Source organism: Pezoporus wallicus, unplaced genomic scaffold (assembly GCF_028554395.1).
Source record: "Pezoporus wallicus isolate ANWC-B61680 ecotype Strahan unplaced genomic scaffold, APGP_CSIRO_Pwel_v1 contig_8006, whole genome shotgun sequence".
In the NCBI taxonomy this organism is placed as follows: domain Eukaryota; kingdom Metazoa; phylum Chordata; class Aves; order Psittaciformes; family Psittacidae; genus Pezoporus; species Pezoporus wallicus.
This window is the reverse complement of record NW_026635487.1, coordinates 1414124-1440527: the sequence shown is the minus strand read 5'-3', so window position 1 is coordinate 1440527 and position 26404 is coordinate 1414124. Positions and strand designations below refer to the sequence as shown.

The following is a 26404-nucleotide window of genomic DNA, read 5'->3' as shown; positions in this document are numbered from 1 at the left end:
TGTGTGACTGGGTGTTTTAATTTGCAGGGAGATCCTCAAGAGGTTGTGAGAGGGAGTAGCTGGCACTTCCTATGTATCTGTGTCACTACGGTATCTAGGCACTGGTATTTTAGATTATAGCTGATTATGGAAAACATTTCCTCAGCAAACTGCTGGCCCTTTAGTAACACTAACGCCTTTTGTGGCACTCCAAGAGCACTGGGAAATTTACCATTAAGATTACAGAGCCATTTCCTGCTGCATAACTCTGAGAGAGGTACTTTTCTGATCTTATTTGTATTCCTCAACTAGGGAAAAGCATTATTATTTGGAATAATAACAGACGTCATACTGCTAAACCAACAGTACTTTAACTACACTGTAGTTACTACCAGTAACTGGTTTGCCAAGCAAAGAGATCTCTCTCATTGTGCCAGTATGGTGCCACAGGAGGAATTCTTGTGGAAACACTGAAGAAAGCTGCAGTGCAATGAGAGTCTGTGATCATTGCTGCTGTGAGACAAGGTGTTTGGGGAGTGGGTTTGACTCCTCATGGAACAGACAGGACAAATCCTCCCCAGCAGATTTCTGCTAATACCTTCATCTGTGGGCCATTAATGAGCATCTTAGAATCACAGAATCATAGAATAGTTAGGGTTGGAAAGCACCTTAAGATCATCCAGTTCCAACCCCCTGCCATGGGCAGGGACACCTCACACTAAACCATCTCACCCCAAGGCTTTGTCCAGCCTGGCCTTGAACACTGCCAGGGATGGAGCATTTACAACCTCCCTGGGCAACCCATTCCAGTGCCTCACCACCCTCACAGGAAAGAATTTCCTCCTTAGATCCAATCTAAACTTCCCCTGCTTAAGTTTTAACCCATCACTCCTTGTCCTGTCACTACAGTCCCTAATGAAGAGTCCCTCTCCAGCATCCCTATAGCCCCCCTTCAGATACTGGAAGGCTGCTATGAGGTCTCCACACAGCCTTCTCTTCTCCAGGCTGAACAGCCCCAACTTTCTCAGCCTGTCTTCATACGGGAGGTGCTCCAGCCCCTGATCATCCTCGTGGCCTCCTCTGGACTTGTTCCAGCAGTTCCATGTCCTTTTTATGTTGAGGACACCAGAACTGCACACAATGCTCCAGGTGAGGTCTCACAAGTGAATATACATCTTTACATCCCGACTTGGTTTGCTTTGGTTGGGGTGCACTGTTCAGGAGGAGATGCAGCTGCCACAATCAGGCTTTCAACATGGTATTTGCAGTGACAAATGCAAAATTCCCTTTCCATTGATGTTCTCGGAGCTGGCTTCAGACTTGCTGCTGCACTAAATGCCACTAAATCAGTAAATCCATTTATTGGAATAGTCATAGAGAACTGCAGCAATGAGACACAAACTTAATCCAATTCAAACCTCTTCGAAGCAGGAGGAAATAAACATTCATCTCCGTTCTCCAGGAAACTTGAGTAGAAAAGGGCGGAACCTTAAGGATGGAGATGATAAAGAAAAGGCCATTTAGGAGGCAACACAAATAAACCTTAGCAATAACTCAACAGGGACAAGAAGGGGAATGATGTCCCAAGCACTTCTTTAGCAAAGCCCTGGAAATGCCTCTGGGATTGTCCAAGGAAACGGCTTTCCATCAGCTCCCTATTCGCTCAGCAGTAAAATCTGGAACCCCCATCCAATTAGAAGACGAAATGCAGGAGGATCAAAGAGAGCTTCCCAACTCCCATGAGAACAAGCTGGAGCATGGGATAATTAGCACTTTGCCTCTGCTAACCACCTCTCACTCATCAGCATTTCTCCCTGGCCTCCCCACCTGCCTCTGCAGTCCCCTTTGCCTCCAGAGAACTAACCTCCCCATAACAACAGTTGTCCTGACACATCCTAGAAGTTCATAGCGGGCTCTTCTCTCCCCATTAACCAGAGGCAAAGCCTTTGGGATCGTATTTTCACTGCTTTGGGGTAGGGGCGAGAGCAACAGATGGGGGGTGAGGAAAGAAGAAGCAGGGTTCAGCAGCCCTGGGGATCCTGGTGCAGCTACAGGCAAGCAGGAAACACCAGGAGAAAAATACAGCTAAATGATAACAAAATGAGATTTTCTTTGCTTCTTGCATTTCTTGCTTCCAGGAAGTTCCAGTTGGGATGAGAGAGGTGTAATTCACTGGGAGAGAGAAACATTTGCTCACTGGTTCCCACTTCTTTTTCATGGCTACTACACGGCACATAGCACAGAAGTTTCAAGCCTCAAAGGCACCTCAACAATAGCGAGGAGTCAAGCTGATAGCAGCAGGATTGAATTGTGAGTTGCCCTTGCAAAGGGGATGTGGGTTGTGTGTGCATCACATGTGGGGACCCTCGAGCTGCAACACAGGACTGGGTCTAAGCGCCTGCTCTTTTCCAGAACAGCAGTCAGCAATTCCCCTCCAGCCAAGGGGCAGACTGGTACAGAAGGGGAATCTTATGCTGGAATCCCACAACAATCAGGAGATCCTTTTCCCCATATTCCATGGTAACTCCCAACAGGACAGGAGCACTTCCTTCTGACAAGTCAATCCACAAATGAGGCCTTTCCCTGCTGCTGCGGTGTTCCTGTCCCATCACTTTCAGCAGTCACAATCCTAGAGACAAACTCCATGGAGGACTTTTGCCACTCTGCTGGCAAGGGAAGCAAACTGATGGGGCACCCAACAGATCTTCATGTGAAGAAGCAAACAAGCTGAAATAAGGGTGAACTGCTAATGAAGATCTGGAAAGCACTGGGAGGTTAAAGGTACCCCAGGAACAGAACTCAGCCAGGAACACCAGGTAAGGTCAGCCTAGGGATTGCATGTGATTTTATCTTAAAAATCCAACTTTACATACAGTGACTCCAAGAAAATGTAATAAATGTAAATCACGGAGCAGTGATGTCAGCGCTGGAGTAGTTCTGCATCAAAATCTATACTGGGTGGTTGCCAGAATGACACAGCCCTGACGCCATCCTCCAGTTCAGGCTGCTTAGGCTCATGCAGAGGAGCACACACATGCACCAGAGCTCTTCACTTGCCATCCCAGGCAAATCTCAACTCCCCTCTACCATCTGACCTGCATGTACAGCTGAGTGCTGAGGTGAGCTACAGCCCCATCCTTGTGCAACCCACCTCCCAGAGCAGCTCTGCCCCATGGACCACAGTGCTTGTATGAGCTTGCTCTTACCACAGGCTGCAAAGTCTGCAAATCCAAATCTTTCCCCTTGCTTGACAGAAACTGAGCTCCTAAGAAGGGAATGAGCTTGTTCAGGGTACTGGAGTTTCAGGTAACTGATGGACAACTGCAGAGGCTGGGATGCTCTGTTGTATCTGGGATGATGCTCTGTTGTACCTGGGATGATGCTCTGTTGTACCTGGGATGCTCTGTTGTACCTGGGACGCTCTGTTGTACCTGGGACGCTCTGTTGTACCTGGGATGCTCTGTTGTACCTGGGATGATGCTCTACTGTACCTGGGATGCTCTGTTGTACCTGGGATGATGCTCTGTTGTACCTGGGATGCTCTGTTGTACCTGGGATGCTCTGTTGTACCTGGGATGACGCTCTGTTGTACCTGGGATGCTCTGTTGTACCTGGGATGATGCTCTGTTGTACCTGGGATGCTCTGTTGTACCTGGGATGCTCTGTTGTACCTGGGACGCTCTGTTGGAACTGGGATGATGCTAAACTGTACCTGGGATGCTCTGTTGTTGTACCTGGGATGATGCTCTGTTGTACCTGGGATGACGCTCTGTTGTACCTGGGATGCTCTGTTGTACCTGGGATGCTCTGTTGTACCTGGGATGATGCTCTGTTGTACCTGGGATGACGCTCTGTTGTACCTGGGATGACGCTCTGTTGTACCTGGGATGACGCTCTGTTGTACCTGGGATGACGCTCTGTTGTACCTGGGATGACGCTCTGTTGTACCTGGGATGACGCTCTGTTGTACCTGGGATGACGCTCTGTTGTACCTGGGATGATGCTCTGTTGTACCTGGGATGATGCTCTGTTGTACCTGGGATGATGCTCTGTTGTACCTGGGATGATGCTCTGTTGTACCTGGGATGATGCTCTGTTGTACCTGGGATGATGCTCTGTTGTACCTGGGATGATGCTCTGTTGTACCTGGGATGATGCTCTGTTGTACCTGAGATGATGCCCTATTGTACCTGGGATGCTCTGTTGTACCTGGGATGCTCTGTTGTACCTGGGACGCTCTGTTGTACCTGCGATGATGCTCTGTTGTACCTGGGATGATGCTCTGTTGTACCTGGGATGATGCTCTGTTGTACCTGAGATGATGCCCTATTGTACCTGGGATGCTCTGTTGTACCTGGGATGCTCTGTTGTACCTGGGACGCTCTGTTGTACCTGGGATGATGCTCTGTTGTACCTGGGATGCTCTGTTGTACCTGGGACGCTCTGTTGTACCTGGGATGATGCTCTGTTGTACCTGGGATGATGCTCTGTTGTACCTGGGATGATGCTCTGTTGTACCTGGGATGATGCTCTGTTGTACCTGGGATGATGCTCTGTTGTACCTGGGATGATGCTCTGTTGTACCTGAGATGATGCCCTATTGTACCTGGGATGCTCTGTTGTACCTGGGATGCTCTGTTGTACCTGGGACGCTCTGTTGTACCTGGGACGCTCTGTTGTACCTGGGACGCTCTGCTGTACCTGGGATGCTCTGTTGTACCTGGGATGATGCTCTGTTGTACCTGGGATGATGCTCTGTTGTACCTGGGATGCTCTGTTGTACCTGGGATGCTCTGCTGTACCACTGTCTCTAGCTCCACCAAACCACGATTAGAAATACATTAGATTCCCTTTCCCCTAACTCAGCTCCAGCCTGCTGTGTAACAACCAGCCTTCTCCCAACCCTCAGAAAAGCCTTTTCCCTGCTGTTTCTCCCTGGCCAAGCAGCAAACCCTCAGACACGGCTGCCCGGGGGAGGCGAGCAACCCCGAGAGGAAGAGGCGCCGGTGCCGTAAGCACCAGCGGGCTGAGCCCGCAGCCGACCCCGTGCTCCGCCGGGCCGAGGAGCGCTCCCGGCCGGCCCGTCGCTGGTCGGGAACCCCCCGGCGGGGCCCCCTCCGCCGCCGCGGGTTGCTGGCAGCAGCCCCGGAGCCGCAGCGCTGCCGCCGGGGAGAGAGGTAATAAATAACCCGGGGAGCGAGGCGCGGAGCCCGGCGGGCGGCGCAGACTCTGACCTGACAAATACCCACTGGAAAATCATCACCTCCCGCCCCCGGGAGCCTGGAGCCAGCCCCAGCCCGGCCCCAGCCGGGGGGGGGCTGCGCAAACACTGGGGCTCGCAGGAGCCAGGCGGGACCGCTGCCTGCCCCGTCCAGCCGCACCGAGCCAGCACCCCAAACCCAGGGAGAGCGAGAGGCAAAGGTCTATGGATGGACGGATAGATTAGATGATTAGATAGATAGATAGATAGATAGATAGATAGATAGATAGATAGATAGATAGATAGATAGATAGATAGATAGATAGATAGATGCTTTATTTTCCACTCTATGCAATAAAGTGTGATTCTAAAGAATATAACAGGGAGCACAGCTTGAATTCCAATTGGTGGGAAGCCTGTTGTTAACCATCAGGGAACTATTTATTCTCTAGCCTTACTGATGCTCCTTGGTCAATAATGATAAGGGGGGGGCAGAGGAGAAGTTGCAGCCATTATAAGGAAGCAATCACATTACTGAGGAGCAGCAGCAACAGCCCCCTCAGAATCTATGATTCCCTGAGGTCATGTCTGGTGTGCTCAGCTCACTGGCCACTGGCAGGATTTGCCCTGCATCATTAACCCACCAAACAGGGTCTTTTGCTTGCCAGGAATGACTGATTTCTCCAGCCTGATGGCAATCATCATTCGGGAGCAGAGCAGTGCTCTCCTGCTGCTGAACCATCCCCAGTGATACTTAATAAGTAAGAGCTGGGTGGCTGACCAGCTCCTTAGGAAAAGAGAGAAGAAAATGTGTATTTATTGTGTTAAGTAGTCCCTGCTCCCTAATTCTAACACTTCCTCCTGCACACAGACATGTATGCTTGCCCTAAGCCCTGATCAACCCCCAACACTCACTGTTTGCCTCGCTCTTACCTCTCAGAACCAGGAATATGTTGCATGAGGTGGTGTACAGAGGACAAGTGATGGTCCCTGTCCCAAGCAGTTGGCCGGTGCACTCTAAGGCTCTGCTATTTCTTGTGTTACTGGATGCCAAGTGAGTTTTGCAGTGTTTCAGGCAGGATCAGTCACACCAGGCCAGCTTTAGAAACTTCCGGCATCCAAACTGGATGGCAGATCAAAAAACCCCAAACACAGTGCAGAAACCTACGCTCAGAGTTCCCTTGCTGTACCACAGGGGAGCTGCTTGGATTTGAAGGGTTTGATTAACTCCTCCTTTACTCCTCTCCCTGGCCTCATTCCATCACAAGGGCTACACACAGGCCTGAATAACCAGCAGAGATCATTGATGCCATGTTACAAGCACAGAATTCCAGACTGGTTTGTGTTGGAAGAGACCTTAAAGCTCATCCAGTTCCAATCCTCATAGGCAGGGACAGACCTAGAAGCACAGTAGGAGTGAGGAGCAGAACAGGGGACCATGGGGAGTGCAGCTGTGGCTTCAGGGGGCAGAGCCTGCCTAGAGTACACCGGAGAAAGCAAACAGGGGGTGTGCCAGGAGAATCACAGCCACCACAAAGGAATCATCAACGTTTCTTTAAGGAAAGGACATGGGTTTCTTATTGCTATGGTCTTGCATCTCCCCCCTTTCTGCTCTGTTACCTGCTGCGGCCTTGACTGGCATTTCCAGAGGAGTTCAAGGACTGGCCTGGCTTCAAATTTTAATGAGGATGAACTGGGACGGCCTTGGCCATAAAAAATTGAAGTTTCTCCATTTCAAAATACACAGCTTTTGCTCAGAGAAGACAAAAGGTCTGAGGGAGTGGGAACCGCATGTGCCTGAGCTCCCCAGATACCGAGTTCTGAACGTCTCGTTCCGAGACAGCTCCGGTCTCCTTTCCATTCCTTTGAAGATTCTGCCTTTAGCCTGCAGAGCAGGTTCCTTCTGTCAGTTTTCTGGTTTGGGGAGCTAAGGAATTCTGTTACCAAACAGAAAAAGCTTCCAGAGTTCTGGAGACTTGGCGCTTCCCTTCTTCAGGTCTTCCAACAAAGCAACACAACTGACAACGCAAGGCATCTGTCTGCTCAAAAGCAAGTGACAGGCAAAGGTTCCTTCAGGTGAACACAAATACTCCCAGTTATTCACTTGATCATTGGTGTTTACACACACCTACCCAAGGGACCGCTGCCTCTGCCCATGTTCTGAGCTGGGGAAGTGTCCCTAGGTTGTGACTACTTTTCAGGGTAGCATTGAGTGGAGTTGTTACGAAGTTCCTCCCAACCAGAGCAAGGATCAGCTGGCTTTAAGGGCAATCATTAAATGAATCTCTTTCAATAGCAAGATGAAGATCTAGAAGAATAAGCAGGAGAAAGGAGGGACATTGTTCCTTGCTGCCAGCAACAAGACTCCTATTGACGCTGCTGGCAGTCATTCACACGCAGCAGCAAAGGACCATAAGCCAGGATAAAAGCTTGATTTGCAGACTTGGTACAACTAAAACCTTTCACAGAAGCCAAGAAATGGGGTTCATTCTAGCTCAGAAGAACGTTGGAGTGGCTTTCAGGGACAAAAGCCAAGTTCTTTCCCCTGTACAGGGATGTCTGTCTTTTTGCTCAGTGTGATGCCTTCCCTAAGCTCTCCTGGGGGTAGGGGTATAAATCATCATAACGCCATGGCACGGCATATAAATCATAATAAAAAATAATGATATGTAATAAGGATGAATAATATGAAGAGAACAGCATTTAAGAGAGAGCCTGCATACACACACACACACACACACACAGAGTGTACAAATACAGATAGAAAAGGTGGTTGCTACTGCTCTGTGAACATTTTTGTTCTCAGTGGCTATGTGCTGTCAGCACACTGACCCCAGCCTCCTTTCACCACCTTCTTTTCCTACTCTCCCTGCCCTGCTGCACATGGGAGGGCAGTGAATAAAACATGTGCAGGTATTACACTGCTCAGGGGGTCAAGAACTGACATTACAGTGGGAGTCTGAACACCCAGCTCCTGCAGCTCCTGTGCCTGGCTGGGTACAAAGCTTCCCTCTGCTCTGGCTTGCATTTTATCACCTGAACACACCAAGGAGCTGGTATTACGCTAACCACAACACACAACTGTCCCCTTCCACTGATGCTGCCAAACAATAGGGTAACTCTGTCTACACTCCACACTACAGGGATCCTAACCTGCTGGAGGGCTGCTTGGCTCTTTAGGGAAGATTGGTTTCCTGAAGGCTGGAATTTTCTGTTACTTCACCCTTTCTGAGCAGTTATAATAAAGGGAACTCAAAAGGCTGCCACCCGGATAGCTCTAAATACCCAACTTCATGCTGCTGAGGAAAGAGAACTGGAGAAGAGAAGCACAAAAGGCAAAAGACCTCAAGGAGCACACAGCTGTAGCAAGAAAACCAATGTCCACAGGATGCTTTGTTCTTCATGTGAACCCAATTATGTAAGAGAGACAAAAAGACAGGTCCATGAGTAGAAACAAGGGTGGATGAATAGGTAGACACAAGGAGAGAGGTGCTGGGAGGTGAGGGAGCTCAGATGTAGGTGGGAGCCTCCTCTAAAGCACTAAAGCTGAAAGTGTCAAAGAAAGAGGTTCCTGATTTTATCTCGTTATTTTGTGGGACCTTTAAGCTGCATTGGGGAGAGGCTGTGCTGATGGATCCACCACCAATGACTTACACATTTGGGAGGCTTCTTCTCTCCCCGGTTTTCATCTGGCTGCACACAAGTAACAAAGCAAGCTGTCCCCTCAGACAAGGGGAGGCCCTTTGCCCCCACACCCTGCCCAGCCTCTGGCACTCCCCAGAACCACTGGTCACCTCTGCATGTTGCTATGTCATTTTTCAACTGCATCTGAAACCACAGGTGGGTAGAACTGGTTTGGTCAAAGTCTGTAATTACAACAGTGTGAATGAGCCTTGTGAAAACTGGGAGAAACCCAACACAAAGGAGAAGCTGGGAAACCAGGCCCTCCACTCTAAGACATCCAAACACAGTGCTCTAACCCACAGGCATCTGTTGAACACTCCCCTGAGAAGCAGATAAAGCCAGCACCACGAGGGGCTTTCCACCTGGAAAACAGCTCTACATGCTTATCTCCAACTGCAAATTCTGAATCGGAACCTGGACAAAAGGAATACCAATTTTAATATGGATTTAGTGTAAGTGAGAAAGCCTAGACTGGTAAGGCTAGACAACCTTGGGCCTCTTCTGCATTCCAAAGGCAGGGGAGCACAATGGCAAACTTACCCCCACTGCTGTCCTGCTGTCAGGGCATCGCCACTCATCACACACACCTTCACCTCTCTAATGAGGCAGATGATAGAAGTGGAAGGAGAGTATGAAACAGAATCATAGAATGGTCTGGGTTGGAAGGCACCTTAAAGCTCATCCAGTTCCAACCCCTGCCACAGGCAGGGACCCCTTCCACTAGAGCAGCTTGCTCCGACCCCTGTGTCCAACCTGGCCTTGAACACTGCCAGGGATGGGGCAGCCACAGCCTCTCTGGGCACTCTGGTCCAGCGCCTCAGCACCCTCACAGGGAAGAACTTCCCAAGATCTAATCTAAACCTACCTCTGCAAAAACTGCTTAATCTATTACCTGTAGATTAGCCTAAAAGTGGGGTTTTATGTGTCTGGGACGACCGATTCTGCACAAGAGCTTGACCAGAAAGCCCAGGTTGCTGGCACAGCTGATGAGCCAAAGGAAGCAGTGTGGATGGGTTTGTATAACTTCACAGAGCTGACTAAACTGGGGCTACTGATCAAGATACATCCCAAATTATTTGATGTCTGAATTATCCAGGTCCATTTCAGGTATGATGAAGCAGATTTCCTAGTCACTGAATATCACCAACAGAAGCAGCACAAGGGAAAGATTGCTTACCTGGTTAAACGTGTACTTAAAATGCTGATAGCCCACACTGAGACCCAAGAAAATAATCCATTTATCATTGTTATTAACAATAATAGAAATACACCCAGCTTTAACAGCATGCAGGGTTTGATGCATTCCCCAAATATAGGGATTTAGTAGTTTAAAGCCTGTGTATTTGTTTCTCTCTCCCCATCCTGCCCCCCCAACCATGCTGAATTTTTAATGCACACTGTTTCTAATGCCTGCCGTTTTTCTTGTAAAGGCTTTTGTGACATAACTTCCTATTGCTGCATCCTTTTGTTGCTGCCATTCCCCAGCCTTGTTAGAGCCTCCACTCTCCTAATGAAGCTCGGCTCCTGCCAGGATAATAAAAGGAAATAGATCCAGAGCTGAAGCGAGGCAGTGCGAGGTGTGTGCATGTGTGTGTGTCTGATGAGAAACAAGGGTGACACAAAGTAAGTGCAATAACAGCCTCTTCTCCAGGGATTCCCAAGGCTGGCCCCAAGTTCTGCAGCTTCTATATAGAGCTCTCAGTGTGTGTGTGTGCATGGATGTATACACATACATACAGTTTGTATGGATCTGTAGCACATGTAGTTTGTATGGATTCTGGATGCAGACTGACAATGTGGAAGGGCACAGTTGCAAGAGGTGTCCCGCAGGTGCCAGAAGGAGGGGACATTCTGCCAAATTAAAGGAATAGGACTTCAAGTAATCCAGTGACTTCCTACTCTCTGTATGTCGGAGGTGTCCCTGTAGTGTTTCACGGTAACAAGCTGCTGATTAAACCTGTGCAGTCACTTTCAAACCACTGCCTCTCTTTTCTTCTCCCCCCCCATCCATCCTTCATGGGTGTCTAATAGATGAGAAGGCACTTTCCTCCTGTTGTCATTCAGAAGAACAAACAGAACTATTTCACAGCCCCAGAGATGACACAGATCTCTGCTATCCTGTGGAACACCCCCTCCACCTTCTCAGCACTGAGCTTCCAAAAGCACAGTGTGTTAGTGGCATGTACACACTGGCATCCCTTGAGCAGTAAGAGCTGCTGCAAAAAAGCATCCTGTAGTGTGGAGAAGAGCTCCATCAACTCTTTAATGCCTTCCAGCCTTAGGAACAGCCTCTTGGGCTCTTCTGGGGCAATTCATGGTCTCACTAGAAGACAGGGAAAAGAATCAAACCAATCCTCTTTTCTCTTTTGTCCACTAAGAATAAAAACCTTCATGTTTCTGTAACTTCCCTCAGGTTTCTCACTATTTCTACAGGTCCTTGACAACCAAACCTCACAAATTCAGTGTGATGGAGGTGGTCAGTGACTGCACTTGTATCACAGGCTGATAAAGAAGAGAGAACTCAAATAAGGCTCCTGGGGACAAAGAAGAAGGAAGTGACAGAGTCAGGGAAAGAAAGACCTGAGGTGTGTGACATCCAGGTCTTCATCTTTCTGCTATACGTCTGTGCTCAATGTTAATGCATGCTGAAGGCTATGCAACATCTCTGTGGCTAATGTCACTCATCAGAAGGAACCTCCAAACTACTCTGAGCAGCTCAGTCACTCTGGGTCAGTGTTCATTAGCCCAGGCCTGTAAGATACCTAAAAGAAAAGATTTTACAAAGGCAATTAAAATAAAAGACCAACTGCCATTGGAGTTTATCCTGCATTCCATATTCCTGCCTGGTGCAGAAGGCCAGCATTGTTAGTCTTCTCTTTCCACAGTGGTACTTCAAACAGATGCTTTCCAGTGTTGAAGGCACTGAATGTGGATACTCTGCCTGCTGCTGTAAGATGCAGAGAGCCAACTGTCCCCCGAGAGGTACTGGGAAGCATGCTGACATGTTTCAGATGAAAACTCCAGGTTTTTAGCCCAACAGGCACTGGGATACAGCCATAGTTAGCACAGGAAAACAACTAGGTGTGGGGTACTGCGGCAAGAACAGAACTCACACAAACAGCAGAGCAGATTCAGCACACAGGATCCTGCCTCTCCTTTCAGAAATGCTTTAGACACTTTGCAGCACAAGCCTTATTTAGACTATCTACAGCAACAGTGAGGATGGGGGCTGGCTCTTGGTCCCTCCCTCCCCATGAAATAGAGCCCATAGTGAAGAGCAAGAATGGGTAAACCATAGCTACTCTATAGGTTCAGAGATTTTGAATGTCCAAGCAACGCACATCCACGCATCCTGAGCCCAAGCACATGTACAGAGTACTAGTCCTCTTGGATGCTTTGGAAAACCAGATACACATGCAGCAATATTACCTTAGGTACTAGTTTATTTGCATACTGCAACAGGCACAAATTGGATTTGGTCTCTAGTTGAAATAACAATGCATGGAAGAGTCTCCTTTGACTTGTTTCCAGTGGGATATCCAGCTTTTAAGCACTTCAGACACATTAACATGGGGAGCACCTCTATGTATTTATAGCTTCCAACTCCTAAAGTATTTACAGCTATCTACAGCTCTACTCAGTTGTCTGCAGCAGTGCCACGTACTTTAGAACTCAAGAAAACTCTATTCATTTCTTCCTATCAGACCAATTCTAACATTCAAACCCTAGAGTCACCGTGTCAAGGCTTGGCTGACACCAACTCTACACTGCAAAGCTTAACTGCGATTTCAGATGGGAATTAATCTAGTCACCTCTTGTTCCCTAATGGATTTTGATCTACTTCTCCACAGCGGGACGATTTCTGGCATGGGAAGTGATGTCTGTTTCTAAGAAGGCCATAATTATGAAGCCTACAGGGAACTGTAGGTCAAGACAGAGATGCAATGACATAGCTCTTACCAGACCAGAAAAACAGGAATGATGAGGAGCGCTGACACGCTGCAGGAACAATGGCACATCAGTAAGGAACAGACTTGCAGCAAGCAAGATCTGGCTCTGTTTGGTCCTTCTCAAGCTGTATTTTCATTGCTACGGAAAACATCCAGCTAATACCACATCACCCAAACCCAGGAGCAACTGTTCTCAAACATGGCAAGACTGTAGAATCCTTCTGAGTAACAGAAATAGTCACATGTAAGTACGGACTCAGCTCATCCTCTCCTGACTTTGAAGAGGAACCTAAAAGACTTTGGAAAATGGGAGACCTCAAGAAGATATGAAAATCGTGTCCAAAGCCTACACCTCCTCTTTGTAACACAACTGCACGTTTCCCTCTTTCTGGACACCATCTAACATCCAGTAAAATAACAGTAAATAGTAAACAGACAGTAAATCACAGCAACAACTGCCCATCACATTACACACCGCAAGGTGCAAATGTGAGTGTGCTCTTGAAAAGCTTTTCTGACATGAAAGGCCTACTGAGACCTCTTCCAAAGCAAACCCAATATGTCTGTCCCAAGGCAAGATGTGATCAAGAAGAGAGAGAGTCAGGAACGTCACAATGACACGAAGACAAAACCATTGGTTTCACACAGACAGACTCCTGGGTGGCAATAATGAAGCCAAGAAAAGAATGGGTCTTTCATGGATCACACAAGGGGAATATGCTACACAACCAGTGGTTCTGAAGGGAAGATGATATTTTTCCCTTTGGCTGTCCTGACCAGACAATGGGAACAGCAGTGTGAGGATCTCAGACAGACAATGGACACAACAGACAGAGGCACTGTCTGCAGAGCAATGACTGAACTGGAGAGAATCCACAGCAATTATTCCTTTTGGAGGGGGGAATTTTTTGTTGTTTATTTTAACTCCATCAGGAGGGTAAAACCCAACCCTGATGACCCCCCCCCCCCAAGTGATGCTAAAGGACACCCAGCAGGTTCACAGCCACTCGTAACCCATCCCAGCATCCACAATTTTAATGCTTAGGAGGTGCAGGCTGTGCTGTATTAATATGCAAAGTGTGCCTGCCTTCCCAATTAAATGGAAAATGCTATGATTAAAGGCAGTCAGAAGATATTAGATGGATAGTGCTGAACTACGGGCTTTATTTCCTACACACAGGAGCCCCACAGGAGTGCTGATGGAGTACATGCTGGGGAGATTACCAAAGGCAAAACAGAGCTGGGAAAGGAAAAATGCTTCAATACGTAAAAGGGAGAGAAAATGAGGAAGCTGTTTACAGGAGGACTGAATTAACACAGTCCCTCATCCTGGTCTCTCAGACACAGGCCCTCTGAGCCACACATATCTGGAGGGAAACCAAGCACCACAGCTCACAGAAGCTAAATTCTGGCACATCATTTGGAGGGAAGAAGGCCTCAGAAGCAGAGTGAATCACAGCGTAAGGCCCAAAGAGCTCTGCAATTCATAGCTGCACAGCCCTGAGGCAAAGCTCAGAGGGGATGGCCTTTTCCTATGCCCCCTCCTTCCTTGTTAGCATCGGCATGTTGTCCTCTACCACCTATCTGGGATGGGAGAAGAAAACCCAGTACAGCATGCTGGGTAATTTACAGTTCAACCCATGAAGATGAGAAGATAGAACAGGAAACATTAATAACTGACTGTAGAGTTCCCTCTGTCTTACTGCGAAGGGCTTGCTCTAAATCACCCCATGTGGCTTTAACCCTCCCAGCTCCGCTCTGCATCTCAGTCCTAGGCCATGGAGCCAGTTACCCCCACTAACTCTTCCTTCCTGCTGCACCCTGTCACTGCTGCACTCCCTGCCCATGTTTCATGACTTGCATTTAATTAAAAGAGATGGCAGGTATATTTATGGGGACTTCTAATCCCCACACCTGCAGTTGCTATGGGTTTCCTTCCAGAGTTTGCTCTTTCTTCCCTACCCCCACCACGTAACAGGCACCAGAATAAAGTCTAATAAATTCTGCTGTGTAATTGGCTGTATATTTTAGGGGTCCATCTATCCCAGTGCTGTGAAAACAGAGGCCTTCAAAAAATTACAGAAAACCCTGGGGGAGAGAGACCAAAGTGCTTTATTTCCTCCACTGACTGCTTCTAAATTGTTAGAGGTACGAGGCTGGAGTGCTGAGTGGAATAAAGCCAGAGCCAGGGGCAGCTCCCATGTCACAGGGCAGTGCCTGAAGGAAAGCAGCTGCCACAAGTTGCCCCTCTGTCCAAAAGCAGAGCTCACTGTCCTACTTTGCCTGTCTGAGGGCAAGAGAACCACCATAGGGGCTAACCAGAGAGCACTGCAGGCCTGCCTAGTGTGCAGTTCAAATGAGGTGCGTATATTAATGCAGTAACTCTTCAGGTTCTAGTGCTGCTCTCACCTGCTAGCACTCCAAAGACACTGAAAAGCCCATGATGCTCTTTAAATGAGCCACTTCCACCACAGACTCTCCTAGGAAGGCTGGGGAAAAGTCTCCAGGTTTTGAGGAATTACAGAACTTCAGCTGCTCTTTGTCTTTAGGAGGGATTATTTTCAGCAGCAAAGTGCCCCCAGGTGAAGCCACACAGAGGAAAGGATGCAAATTACTTCCAGACTGCCAGCTTAGCTCCAATATGGGTTGGCAGAACCATGTGTAATGATGATGCACGTTACTGACTTACCCTCTGAAGTGCAGAGCTGGTCATAACAGGTAGGATGCAAAGTACACTGGAGTGAGTGGTGTTTGAGGAAGCCTGTGCTGCTGTCTGCCAGAGCCCTGCTGGGGATAAAGAGAAAACAGTGGTTCAGCACACTGCAGAGTGTGGAATAGAATCATGCAATGGTTTGGATTGAAGGGACCTTAAAACTCATCCAGTTCCAACCCCTGCCACAGGCAGGGACACCTTCCCTGTGTCCCAGGGACACCCAGCTTGCTCCAAGCCCCTGTGTCCAACCTGGCCTTGAGCACTGCCAGGGATGGGGCAGCCACAGCTTCTCTGGGCACCCTGTGCCAGCGCCTCAGCACCCTCACAGGGAAGAGCTTCTGCCTAAGAGCTCATCTCAGTCTCCCCTCTGGCAGGTTAAAACAGACTGACAAATACAAGTGAGGAGTGTTAAAAAGGTGACACAGATGGAAATGAAAACACCACCACATGAACATTATGTGCTGTACTTGAAGAGCTTGACTCCAAATACTAGAAATACTGCTAGCAGGACTCCTCTACAATGACCACTCTTAAATGGTCAGCACTAAGCAGGATTTACTGGTTGTAGTCTTTCTTCATACAAGGAATCCCTTCTGCAGGAATACCCACACCTGGTATCAGCAGAGCAAGGTCTCCTCATATCCAAATTCCCACTGACCCATAGAAATTTCAAATCCACTATTCACTGCTCAATCCAGATACAACATCACAAAACAGGAGGGAGGGAGAAAACACATTTCCTCTGGGTTGTTCATTTAAGTAAAAGAAGAAATGAGAAAAGAGGAAGAAATTCCATGAAGTTGGCACATATGTGCCTGCCCCGAAACCACACAGAATTATGGCCAAACCTGGATGCCTGAATACCACTCCATGGTGTTCGCAGAAGCTAACACCCTTTCATTCACCATCTTCCCACATTCTATGCCCAGTGTTAATGGTACTTAAACCTCACCTGATTTTTTCCCTTCTCTCCTCTATGAATTTGATGCTGGGTTTCCTATTTCCCTCCATTTTACGAAGGGGATGACTGTACCTGCACTGATGACTACAAACCCCACCTCACAGGAGACAGTTTTATTCTGGTGATCGGAGGGCTGCCAGCCCAATTTATGAGTGGACAGAAGATCTCCAAATCACAATTTATGTGGTGTAGTATAATGCCAGGTCAATGAGATGAGAAGTATGTTCATGAGAGAGCTGGAAGGCAATTGGAGTTTCGTGCTTCTGTGCTGATTGGGCATTCAGTCTAAGGAAACCTGTGTTAATAACACACTTGCAGGCCCTGGGAACAAGCTGCACATTATTCATTATTGCAGCCTGCCTTCACCAACACCCCCTCACCATAAAAAGAGAGGAAGAGAGGGGGAAAAGCAGCTCTCCCCCTTCTCCCTATTCAGACAAAGCCATCAGGGAGGTAGTGCCATTGATAATGAATGGGCTGAATTAACAACAGAAACACTTTGCTTCCTTATCATATGGTTCACATAATCAAAATGGGAAGGGGGAATGACAGGGGAGAAGAAAGGTCTGAGCCTCACATATGGGTCTCCCCCACCAACTGGAAAATATATGGACTAAACACAGCCCAGCAGCTTCTAGTCACATACAGAGTAATCCCCTTGCCTTTAAGGAACCCTGTTTATTGAAGAAACAACACCCTACAAAGCTTAAACACCATGCTTAAAGGAGTCTTAGCCAGGTCACACAGGCTTGGGTAGGTCACTGGAATCAGAGCAAACCTCAGTGATTGGTAGACATGGGCCTTGGAGCTGCACTGGATCTAGGGCCAAAAAGAACACAGGCTGGCCTTCAGAACAGGGCTGGGCTGGCCCACAGGTTGGATGCAGCAAGTCCTGCAAACTTAAGTTCAAATTCAAGTACCTACCAGGGCTGGAACCCAGACCAAGGTTTAGGTTCAATACCTATCATGGTAACTTTCAAGTGAAGCTCAGAGTTTGAGCAGAAGTTACGTGTGGGCTCAAAGCTGTTTGCTTCTATCATTCTAATTCACGCTGTGTCTCCCTGCAAATAACTCCTAGTTCAAGCCCAAATCAAACTCCTCATCTTGCTTTGGCATCACACCCAAACTCCCAACTACTTCTACCTAACACAGGAATACTGCCACCCTTCAGATAACACAAAGCACCATGTAAACAGAGAACCTCCAACAAATCCAAAAGTCATCATCTTTCCCGTTTAAGATGTTTCATTCTTCATCAATGCTTCTTTTCCTCATCACTGTAATAAAGATTTTAATTGAAGAAACATCACAGGATGCAATCATTTGGTGGTAGGGAAAACGTTCCCTGCTTTGTGTCCATATGAACTCTAAAATAACTGAACATCTTGTACTCCTTTCCCCGTGCAAGTGCAAGGCCCAAATTCACTGTGCCCTGATTTAAGAAAGACTGAGAATCTATAGTTCCAGTATACCTCAGTAATTGCTGCAGGTGCCCAGCACTGAATATTAAGCACAACTCCTGAAAACAATAGAGCAGAAGCATCTGGAATTCAACACCAGCAGCCCTGAGGACAAAGGAAGGATGTGAAGGAAGGAGCCTGGAATGGGACAGGGGCAAGAAGAGATGCCAGGGACCTGGTATTTTTCTGCGCATTTCCATCGGGAAAGGTTCACAATGTTGCCCTTGGGACTATTCCAACCCCTATGCAATGAAATCCCAACTCAGAGATCCCTGTGCACCCACAGAGCCATTACTGCTGAAGGGGCCAGAAACTGTTGAGTAAACCCATCTCTGATAGGCAGGGAGATACCAGGATGTTCCTGGTTCATTGCTGTTTAATCTGCTGTGTTGGCAGGCAGGGCACAGGGCCAGGAAAAGTTCCCACTGCCTCGGCTCCAGGGGTGGACTGGCCTCAGAATGTAGACAAATAAAAGCAGAAACGCAAAGCGCCAGCAGCACCAATCTGATTACAGAGTCATTTATTTTCTGGTCGTTAATAATTTGTGCAATAAAAGATTGCGTGCCTTTCTGAGTTAGTAGGAGTTATTGGCACCAATTCCCCTCCACACTGGTGTGAGTCTGTGCTTGGAACATAAATTATTAGTTTCTTATCGCACTCCTCCTCATTTTTCATGCTGCCACAGCTCGATCGCCAGAAGCCAACCCCTCGCTCTCGCTCTCATTTTATGCTGGGTGAGAAAGGCAGCAGAGATGGCTATTCCATCTTTAATCCCACAAACTCACTTTTGCACTGCTTCTCCCCCAGTTTTCCTCCCCATCTTCATGCTGACTGGTGTGTGCACTGAGTTGTGTGTGTCCCCCAGTATCTGAGGAGTCAGGCAGGTATTCCTGCCATTGTGAACCTCCTAATGAAAGCCCTGTTCTTTGACACCACTCAGAGTGAGGAAGTGACAGGCTCCCACCATCCTGCCAGCCCCTGCTGGGTATCTATTTGGAATAGTAGCATGTATCTCAGTGGGAGGATAAAAGGAGACTGGAATTCTTACCCTCCTTGAAAGAGTGGGAGGAAGGTGCTGGCACAGAGTCAGGCTGTACACGAGGTGGTTGGATCTCCATTACAGGTTAAGAGGTTTGAGTCTTCAATGTAGCTGAGGAAATGCTCAGGCTTTCTCTTCCTACAGCATTAAGCAAGGGAATGATAAAACACCTCAACATTCCTCCGTAAAATGGATTATTTACTCACGCTTCCAAAGTATGTGAAATTCAGTTACACTAAGCATTAGATCTCATTTAAAGGATATCAAAGCATCCTTCTTGTTTCTCTGACACACGGCGCTGAAATGCTCTTTAGCAATGTTGATTGCTTTGTTAAATACAGCAGCCACACACAAACCACACTAAAACTCTTGGACCTTTCCATATGTTGGCCTCATGATCTTCCCCATTCAACATGTCTCTTTCAATTGTGTCCCAGGAACGTCTGCACCAACATCTGCTGAAGTTCAAAAGGAACACTGACACATTCAGGCGACAGAGCATGTCTGGCAACTGCAAACATACTTGCTAAGGGCTGTGCAAACCATAAGCATCTACATATAAGTGAAGTCAGGAGGTGAAGGAGTAGCTTTGCTTTCACTGAAACACAACTACTCACCAGCTGAGAGTGCTTTTCTAAGCAGCACCCCTTCACTGCAGTCTTTAGATTCACATTCTCCTACTCTCTCCTTACACACTCCACTGGCAACTCTAGTCACAGCCTCTGGTTACAGCCAAAGCCCACTGCTCTCCCTCCCCAGCTCCTGAACTGCTGAATTCCTGCTGCATAAACCAGGTTGGGAAAGGCAAAAATGACTGTGAGTAAAGGAAATGTCTCTCTTACAAAGGGTGTACATGCCACAAGCTCCTCTGGAGCCACAGGCTGGAGATCACAATGTGTTTTATTCAGCTTTACAGAATCCTTTCTCCTGCCAGTATGGCAAAGCACAAGCTGCCCTACAGAAGCAGGATGTTGTCCATCAATAACAGAATGATGTGGCGTGCCCAGGGCACCCCTGTGTACGTATGTATGTTACAAGAAACACATACTCCTCCATTGCAAGAAGATTTATAACAGGAGTCTTGGGCAGGCACAGCACTCATATAAGGGTGTATTGTCAGTTCAAGAGTGATGGATGGCTCAGTGCTGGGCATGCCTCTGGTGATTATACTGCACTAGTGAGTCACCCATCATTTCCAAATGATGCTTATGTCTACAGGGTAACAGCCAACACATCCACGGTTCACAATACGTTCCAAATGACCACCCTGAATCCTTATCATCTGCTGAAGGAGCGTCACTAGGGCTGCTTCACTGGGTTAATTTCTGTCTGAACCAAAGAGCAGTCTTCTCCCCCCAGCACAGCTAAAACCTCACCAGCCACCAGCACGTAAGAGAGCTGCAGCACACCATCCCCACCATGTGTAGCAGGAAGCCCATGTGCTGCAGAACATCCCCCCAGGCTGCTATCAAGCTGAAGCATTGCTCCACAAACCCCCAGCCCACCTACCACCATCTCAGTGTGTACCTCTGTGAGATAACTCCCTGCTTTCCCTATAGGAAAAGAGGCTGTTGAAAATGTTAGCACAGGAGGGAGTGGAGCTGCAGTCATGTCACAGCTGTAATAGGTATATTTAAACCTAAAAATGAATGAAATCAGAATAGTTGCATGATCATTTAACAGATCTGTCCTTGAAAAGAAATGCAAAGCCAGGAACACCAGCATCACAGAACTCCTTCAGAGCAGAGATTTATAGATCACAGCAGCAACCTCTCAGGTCTGTCACAAATTTACACTAATGGACAGCAAAAAGAATCTTTACATTAACAAAAGCAGTGATTCTGCGCTCTGCATGTGCTGCTCCTGGTTACTGGATACAAATCCTGGGCTTTTCCCTGATTTTCCCACTCCCAGATTTACATATCCCATGCTGTCTCCATCACAATCATAGTCGCGCTCAGTTTGCACTCTCCAGTTTAAAGCTGCAGACTAAAATAGACAAAACATCTAGTCCCTTTGCAAATCAAGCATCAGCATAGGACTGGAAGCAGATACTGAAAATAAGTGAGTAAGCAGAAGGTTACCTGACTGCAGAAAGACCCAGAAGGAAGAATGAAATAGAGCCACCAAATCGACTGAGAGGGTACCCGAAATCAGGGCTTCTGATTCACTGCATTCAGAAGAAAGGCCGACTGTCCCTCAGGATCTGAGCATCCGAACTCCTGGGAAATTTATTTTGAACCCATTGCACAGGCAAGTTTCCATCCTTGGAGAGAAAAACACTGAAAAACCCCCACTGATCAGAAATCTCAGGCCTTCACCAGGCCCCCAGATTGTCTCACATTAGAAGACAGTTCTCAAGGGCTCCGACACGCACATCTTCCTGTGATTAAACAGTTTTAAGGTATTCATCACTCCTTTTCCCACTTCTCAAGAGAATACCCTTTATCTCAGCCCATTCCAGATTTGTTTTGCTGCCATCACCACCTGCCAAGGCCACGCTTTCTGTAGAACAAGCTGGCAGCACGCCACAGGCAGCACTTGTCAAAACACCATCTCCATGCTGCCTCTTGGAGGACCCACACCTGCAACATCTCAGTACCCTCCCCAATTCCTTCCTTACATCCCTCACAGACAGCTGGCCAAACACTGATGCAAAAGCTGGAACCAAACTGCAGAAGTGCTTAAAACATCTAGTGAAGCAATGGCAAGACACTGAGGAGAGGTTACAACAGAACTTGTCCAGCAAAGTGTCTGGGGATTTAAAAGCAGCAGACACATACCTCAAGAACTACCTAACATCCCACACAGAACTGGACTTCAGTGTCCAGTTAAAGGTTAAAAGCAGGCTGACAGTTCTGCAGCTGAGCAGCCGTGTTGCAAACCCTTCTCAAAGTAGTCCCTGGAAATCCGGTCTGCATCCTTTGCTCAAAGCTTGCCAGCTTAATCTGAATAACAACACAGAAATGGGCCCTAGAAGGATAAATGCTATTGAAGTAAGGCCAGCCAGGAAGATAAATTGAGCAGCACGCGTGGCTGAGGCCTTTTAAAAGAAACACTGCACTTCCTATTTCCACATCTTGAAATCTCAACCCTGGCACGAGCTCCTCAGTCTCACTCTTCCCAAGAGATCAGCACTTCAAGCAGACATCTGTCTCCGCATCCCTTTCTCTTCCCTACAGCCAGCAAGCCACTGGTTGAATTCATGGCACTTCTTTGCACAGCAACAGCAACCATCATCTGAAGCTCATGAAACACTTGGCAAACAGTCCTTTCTCAGCTTTCCAGTAGTACTGTGGGGAGCCACGGAAGCATCAAACATGGGCAAATATTAGCATGAGTTCTGATGGGCATGGCAGTAATGTCCAAGCCTTCCCATGCTTTCAGAGCTGTGCCCCAAAGCACCAAGAACCTCATCACAACATTCTGCCATTCAATATTCTTGACTGTTGCAGTACACAGATGGATTTCTGCATCAATTTCTTCTACTTATTCTCCTTTTGGTTTTACTTCAGTTCAAGCTGATGAACGTTTGCTGCCTTACAGTTCTGTGCACAAAGATGCAGAGAAACCAACTTATTACCCTCAACTTGCCTGTGGAATAAGGCAGGCACAGAGCAAGCATTTGGCATTTCAGAAGCAGGAGACAGGAGCAGCAGACAACTCTGCTGGCAGACAGCTCCACAATGACCAGACTGTTCTAAAATGGACTGTGCACATTATACCTACTAAGCATAAAGTAATTAATTCGTTTTGTTATATACAATACTTTATCAGTTCTAGAAAGGGAATTGTTCTCCCCCCATTTCTCCCACCCTTCCCAGGGTGAGCTTTCCACATATCTCCTGAAAAATCTGCCACTGTGCACTGCACAGGCTGCACTGCACTTAATGAGGCACTTCAGGTTCAATGAGGTCCTTCATCTTTTCAGTTCTAGCTCTGTGCTTCTCCCTTCCAGGCATCTAAGTTGGCTCCTGCACGATCTTCATTATGGTACTTCTTTTTCCTTAAGTCACAGCTCCATGGTTTCTCTGCCTCCTGCCTCAGGGGTTAGAGCTCTGGGGTTCTGGTCCCAGATGTGTCACGGAGCTTTTGTGACCATGACAATAAGCCAGGAAAGTGGCATTTTTCAAACTTGGGTGCCTAAATTTACTGAGATGCTTTACATCCATAGCTCATATTAACAAACAGCAGTAACGATGACAGAATCCAGTGTCTCACACTTCTGTCCCCCCTCCCTCTTTCCCATTTCATTAAGTCCAAATCTGCATCTCCTCCTTACTTCAACAGCCAAAGCTAACACAAGCTTTACCTTCAAGCCCAGTATAACCCATACTCCCAGTCCTTCTGGAAGCTACACTCTTACTGCCAACAAAACCTTCCCTAAAGGCTAAATGAGAACCGTAGAGCTGAGTTTCTGATATCGAGCAATGCACTGACCCACCTTCCCTAATCCTTTCACCATACACCACCAGAGCAGGAAACAAAATTCCTTCATTTTCTTCCTTGGGATCCACAAGGAAGAAAATTAAAGCATCTGATCTCACCGATCTCACAACAGGTCCATAAAGCAGGAAAACTGAACCTTCCAACCTAATACTTTATGCACATGCCTTTCCTACAAACCCCTCATAAAAGGCTCTCTTTATGGTAATCTGTATGGTGACTACACACCTTTTTTTTCTTTAAAGCTATAGCTGTGTAACATTTCACTGTTTAGTGCTGTGAGTGAATCCGCAGGGAGACAAAACAATACCATAGTGCACACGTACGGCTCTCCATCAGATGGACTTTGTGAGTAATCCGATTATCTCTCCTATGAAATCAAAACAGTCGGGGAGACGGGGGTTACCCTAATCCTAGCGCCATCTCTGGGAACGGCTGATCGTGCACAACTCCTTAACAATGGGAATTAGAGCAGGGTTTTCCCGTTGGTAACTAACTCCTCCACCGCCGCGGGTCCCACCGAGGCACCGGGTCGGGGTCCCAGCCCGCCTCGATGCGGCTGTGGAGGAGGGAAGAAGCAGCCGAGCGGGACGGCGCCTGGGGCCGGGCTCCGGCAGCCGCTGCCTGGGGCCGGCCGGGGCTGGCGCCTCCCGTCCCCCCCCGGGGCGCTGCCGCCGCCGCCGCGGTTGGAGTCGCCCTGGCAGCGGAGCCGAGGAGCCGCCGACACGTTCCAATTAGCGCGGCGGCCCCGGCCGCTGCCTCCCCCGGGGTGCTGCGGGGCCCGGCAGCGCCTCCGAGCTCCGCGGGCGGCCGGGGCCGAGCAGCGGCGAGCGGGGAGGGGGGAGTTGGAGGCAGCGCAGGCAGCAGGGAAGCAGCGGGGTGCGCACCGCGGCCACACACGCGGGGCTGCACGGGGCTGGGGGGGGCAAAGGCACACGCAGAGAAGGATGCGTGCACCCGGCGGTGCTGCTGCAGCACCATTAGAAGCAAACAGAGAGCACGGTAGTTGCACGCTGCAAACGCATCGACTCTAAAAAGATTGCTTTTGCAATGAACAGCTTCCAGCCTCAGGTTTCCATGTGCCTGTTCTGACCCTTGGACACGCAGGTACAGGTGTGAGGCACAGGAAAAGGCTTTTAAACCACCGAGTGCCACACTCCGGGTGGGCAGGAGAGCCTCCAAGCAATGGCAGTGTGCAAGAGGATGAAACCACGATCGGAGTCCTCCATCCCTTTGAGCCACATCGGCCAGAAGACTCTCCACACACAGCAAGACCTCTCATGGAGAGAAGCTTTGGCTCTAAGCATTCAAGACTGAATTTCCTCCCGTTTATCCTACCAAAGGCTGTACTACTCAGCTCTACGATGTACCCATTCATCACAATCCTCACTGCCACCCAGCAAAAGCTTTGCACCATCAGGTACAACACAAGGTGTCCTCCCCATGTCTCTCAGCACGATGGACCACTGCACACAGGAGGAAACCAAAGCAAGCATCTTTTTTTTTTCCTCAGAGACATGCTTTTGCTTCTGGGGAAAGCAAGGAAGATGCTGGAAGTTGTCTCCTCTGTGCGTGCTCCTTTTTCCCTCTGTCAGCATTTCCCTTCATCAACAGATCTGATGCAATCCCACAAAAGCCAGTTTAAAATAGGATTGGAGTGTTTTAATCACCACCTTGTCTGACCTGACAGGTTTCAAAGGTGTTCTCCTTCCAGCTTCATTTTCAAACAGTTACGAAATATTTCCTGCATAGGAGGAAGGGCTTTTGTATTACAAAAAGACAAGTTAAAAATCCCCCTCATTATCATCATAGTTTCAATTTTGCCTTCCTGGAAATCATTCTGGGATGGGAAAAACACAACTGTTATCTCGAGCCACGACATTTCTGTAAAGTGCCATCACTTCTCATCACAAACTGATGGTGCTTTGACCTGTATCACCACCAAATGATGATGCTTTGCTCCATATCAATCATATATTGAGATTTTTTTCCCTCTCTACAGAGTATCTGACTAGACTCAGCCTAACTCAGTCCCCAAAAGGAGACCAAACTTACCATGGTTAGCCAAGTCCCCTTCTACTTGATACTACAAGGATCAGGGTAAGAAGCAGTATGTTACAAGCAGCTTCCAGCTCTAGCACTGAGAGGTATGACGCTATGAGAGTGGAGTTGGGTCCACTCATCCTCAGGAAGGCATTAGAGCTCATGGTCAGGCAGTAAAGAGGAACTAGATGGTGTGGAAGAAGCTGTTGCGCCCAAAATGCTTAACCTGGACTCTCAATATACATCCTGACTTCAAACTGTTCCAAGTCACTACCTTCAGAATGAAGCTGATGTTCAACAATCACATGCGCTCTGAGGATAAAGTGAGGTATTTGACATCTCATTTTCAGAGCTGCAGAGCCCTTCCACAGGTCCCTGGTGACTTCTGCTGAAGTTACAAAGGTGGCTGGAGGAGGACTTGCAGGCTGTACTTGTTTCCATGCCAACAACCACAAAAATAAGGGTTATTTCAGATACAGAGCAGCTAATTTTCAAATGGCAAAATTATCTGCCATTTAAATTACGTTTCTTTCTCCTCAACAGCTAAGGGGGGGACCTAATCCATATACCTGAAATATCCTGTTACTAAAATTCAAGCTGTTTTAGAATTATGGGACCATGAGAAATGGACCTGTTTATGCCTCCAGCCCTGAGACAAGGCAAACTTGCCAGTAGAATCTGAGGTAGTTTTACCTGAGTGCATCCCAGTTCTTCTGGCCCTGCCAGAAGGGGTGAATGAAGAACAGCAGTGAGAGAAGCACGGAGGATGTCAGTCATACCACTGTGGAAGGCAAGGCCAGGAGGAAGATGGAGTCCCTGGCAAAACTCTCCGTGACTTCAGTGAAAACTTAGGTTCAGAAGGGGCAGCAAATTTCACACCTCATAATGGAATTGCCTGCTGAGTACAAAGGGCCACATTCAGCACTTTG

At 47.9% G+C, this 26404-nt stretch overlaps 1 protein-coding gene across 5 annotated transcripts in view; it reads right to left on the bottom strand.

Moving 5' to 3' along the window:
• SAMD11 (sterile alpha motif domain containing 11) overlaps positions 1–19087 on the bottom strand; it is a 135426-nt gene extending 116339 nt beyond the window's left edge. For 4 of the 5 annotated variants that reach the window (XM_057432226.1, XM_057432240.1, XM_057432248.1 and 1 more), the window contains exons 1-2: positions 18996–19083; positions 15503–15600 (exon numbers count right to left, since the gene is read on the bottom strand). In XM_057432226.1, the coding sequence (XP_057288209.1) occupies positions 15503–15600; positions 18996–19065 (168 nt within the window). In that variant the 5' untranslated portion in view covers positions 19066–19083. Of the gene's footprint in view, positions 1–15502; positions 15601–18995 lie in introns of all 5 variants that reach the window. The other variant, XM_057432257.1, reaches the window with a different exon arrangement.
• Between the last annotated feature and the right edge of the window lie 7317 nt (positions 19088–26404).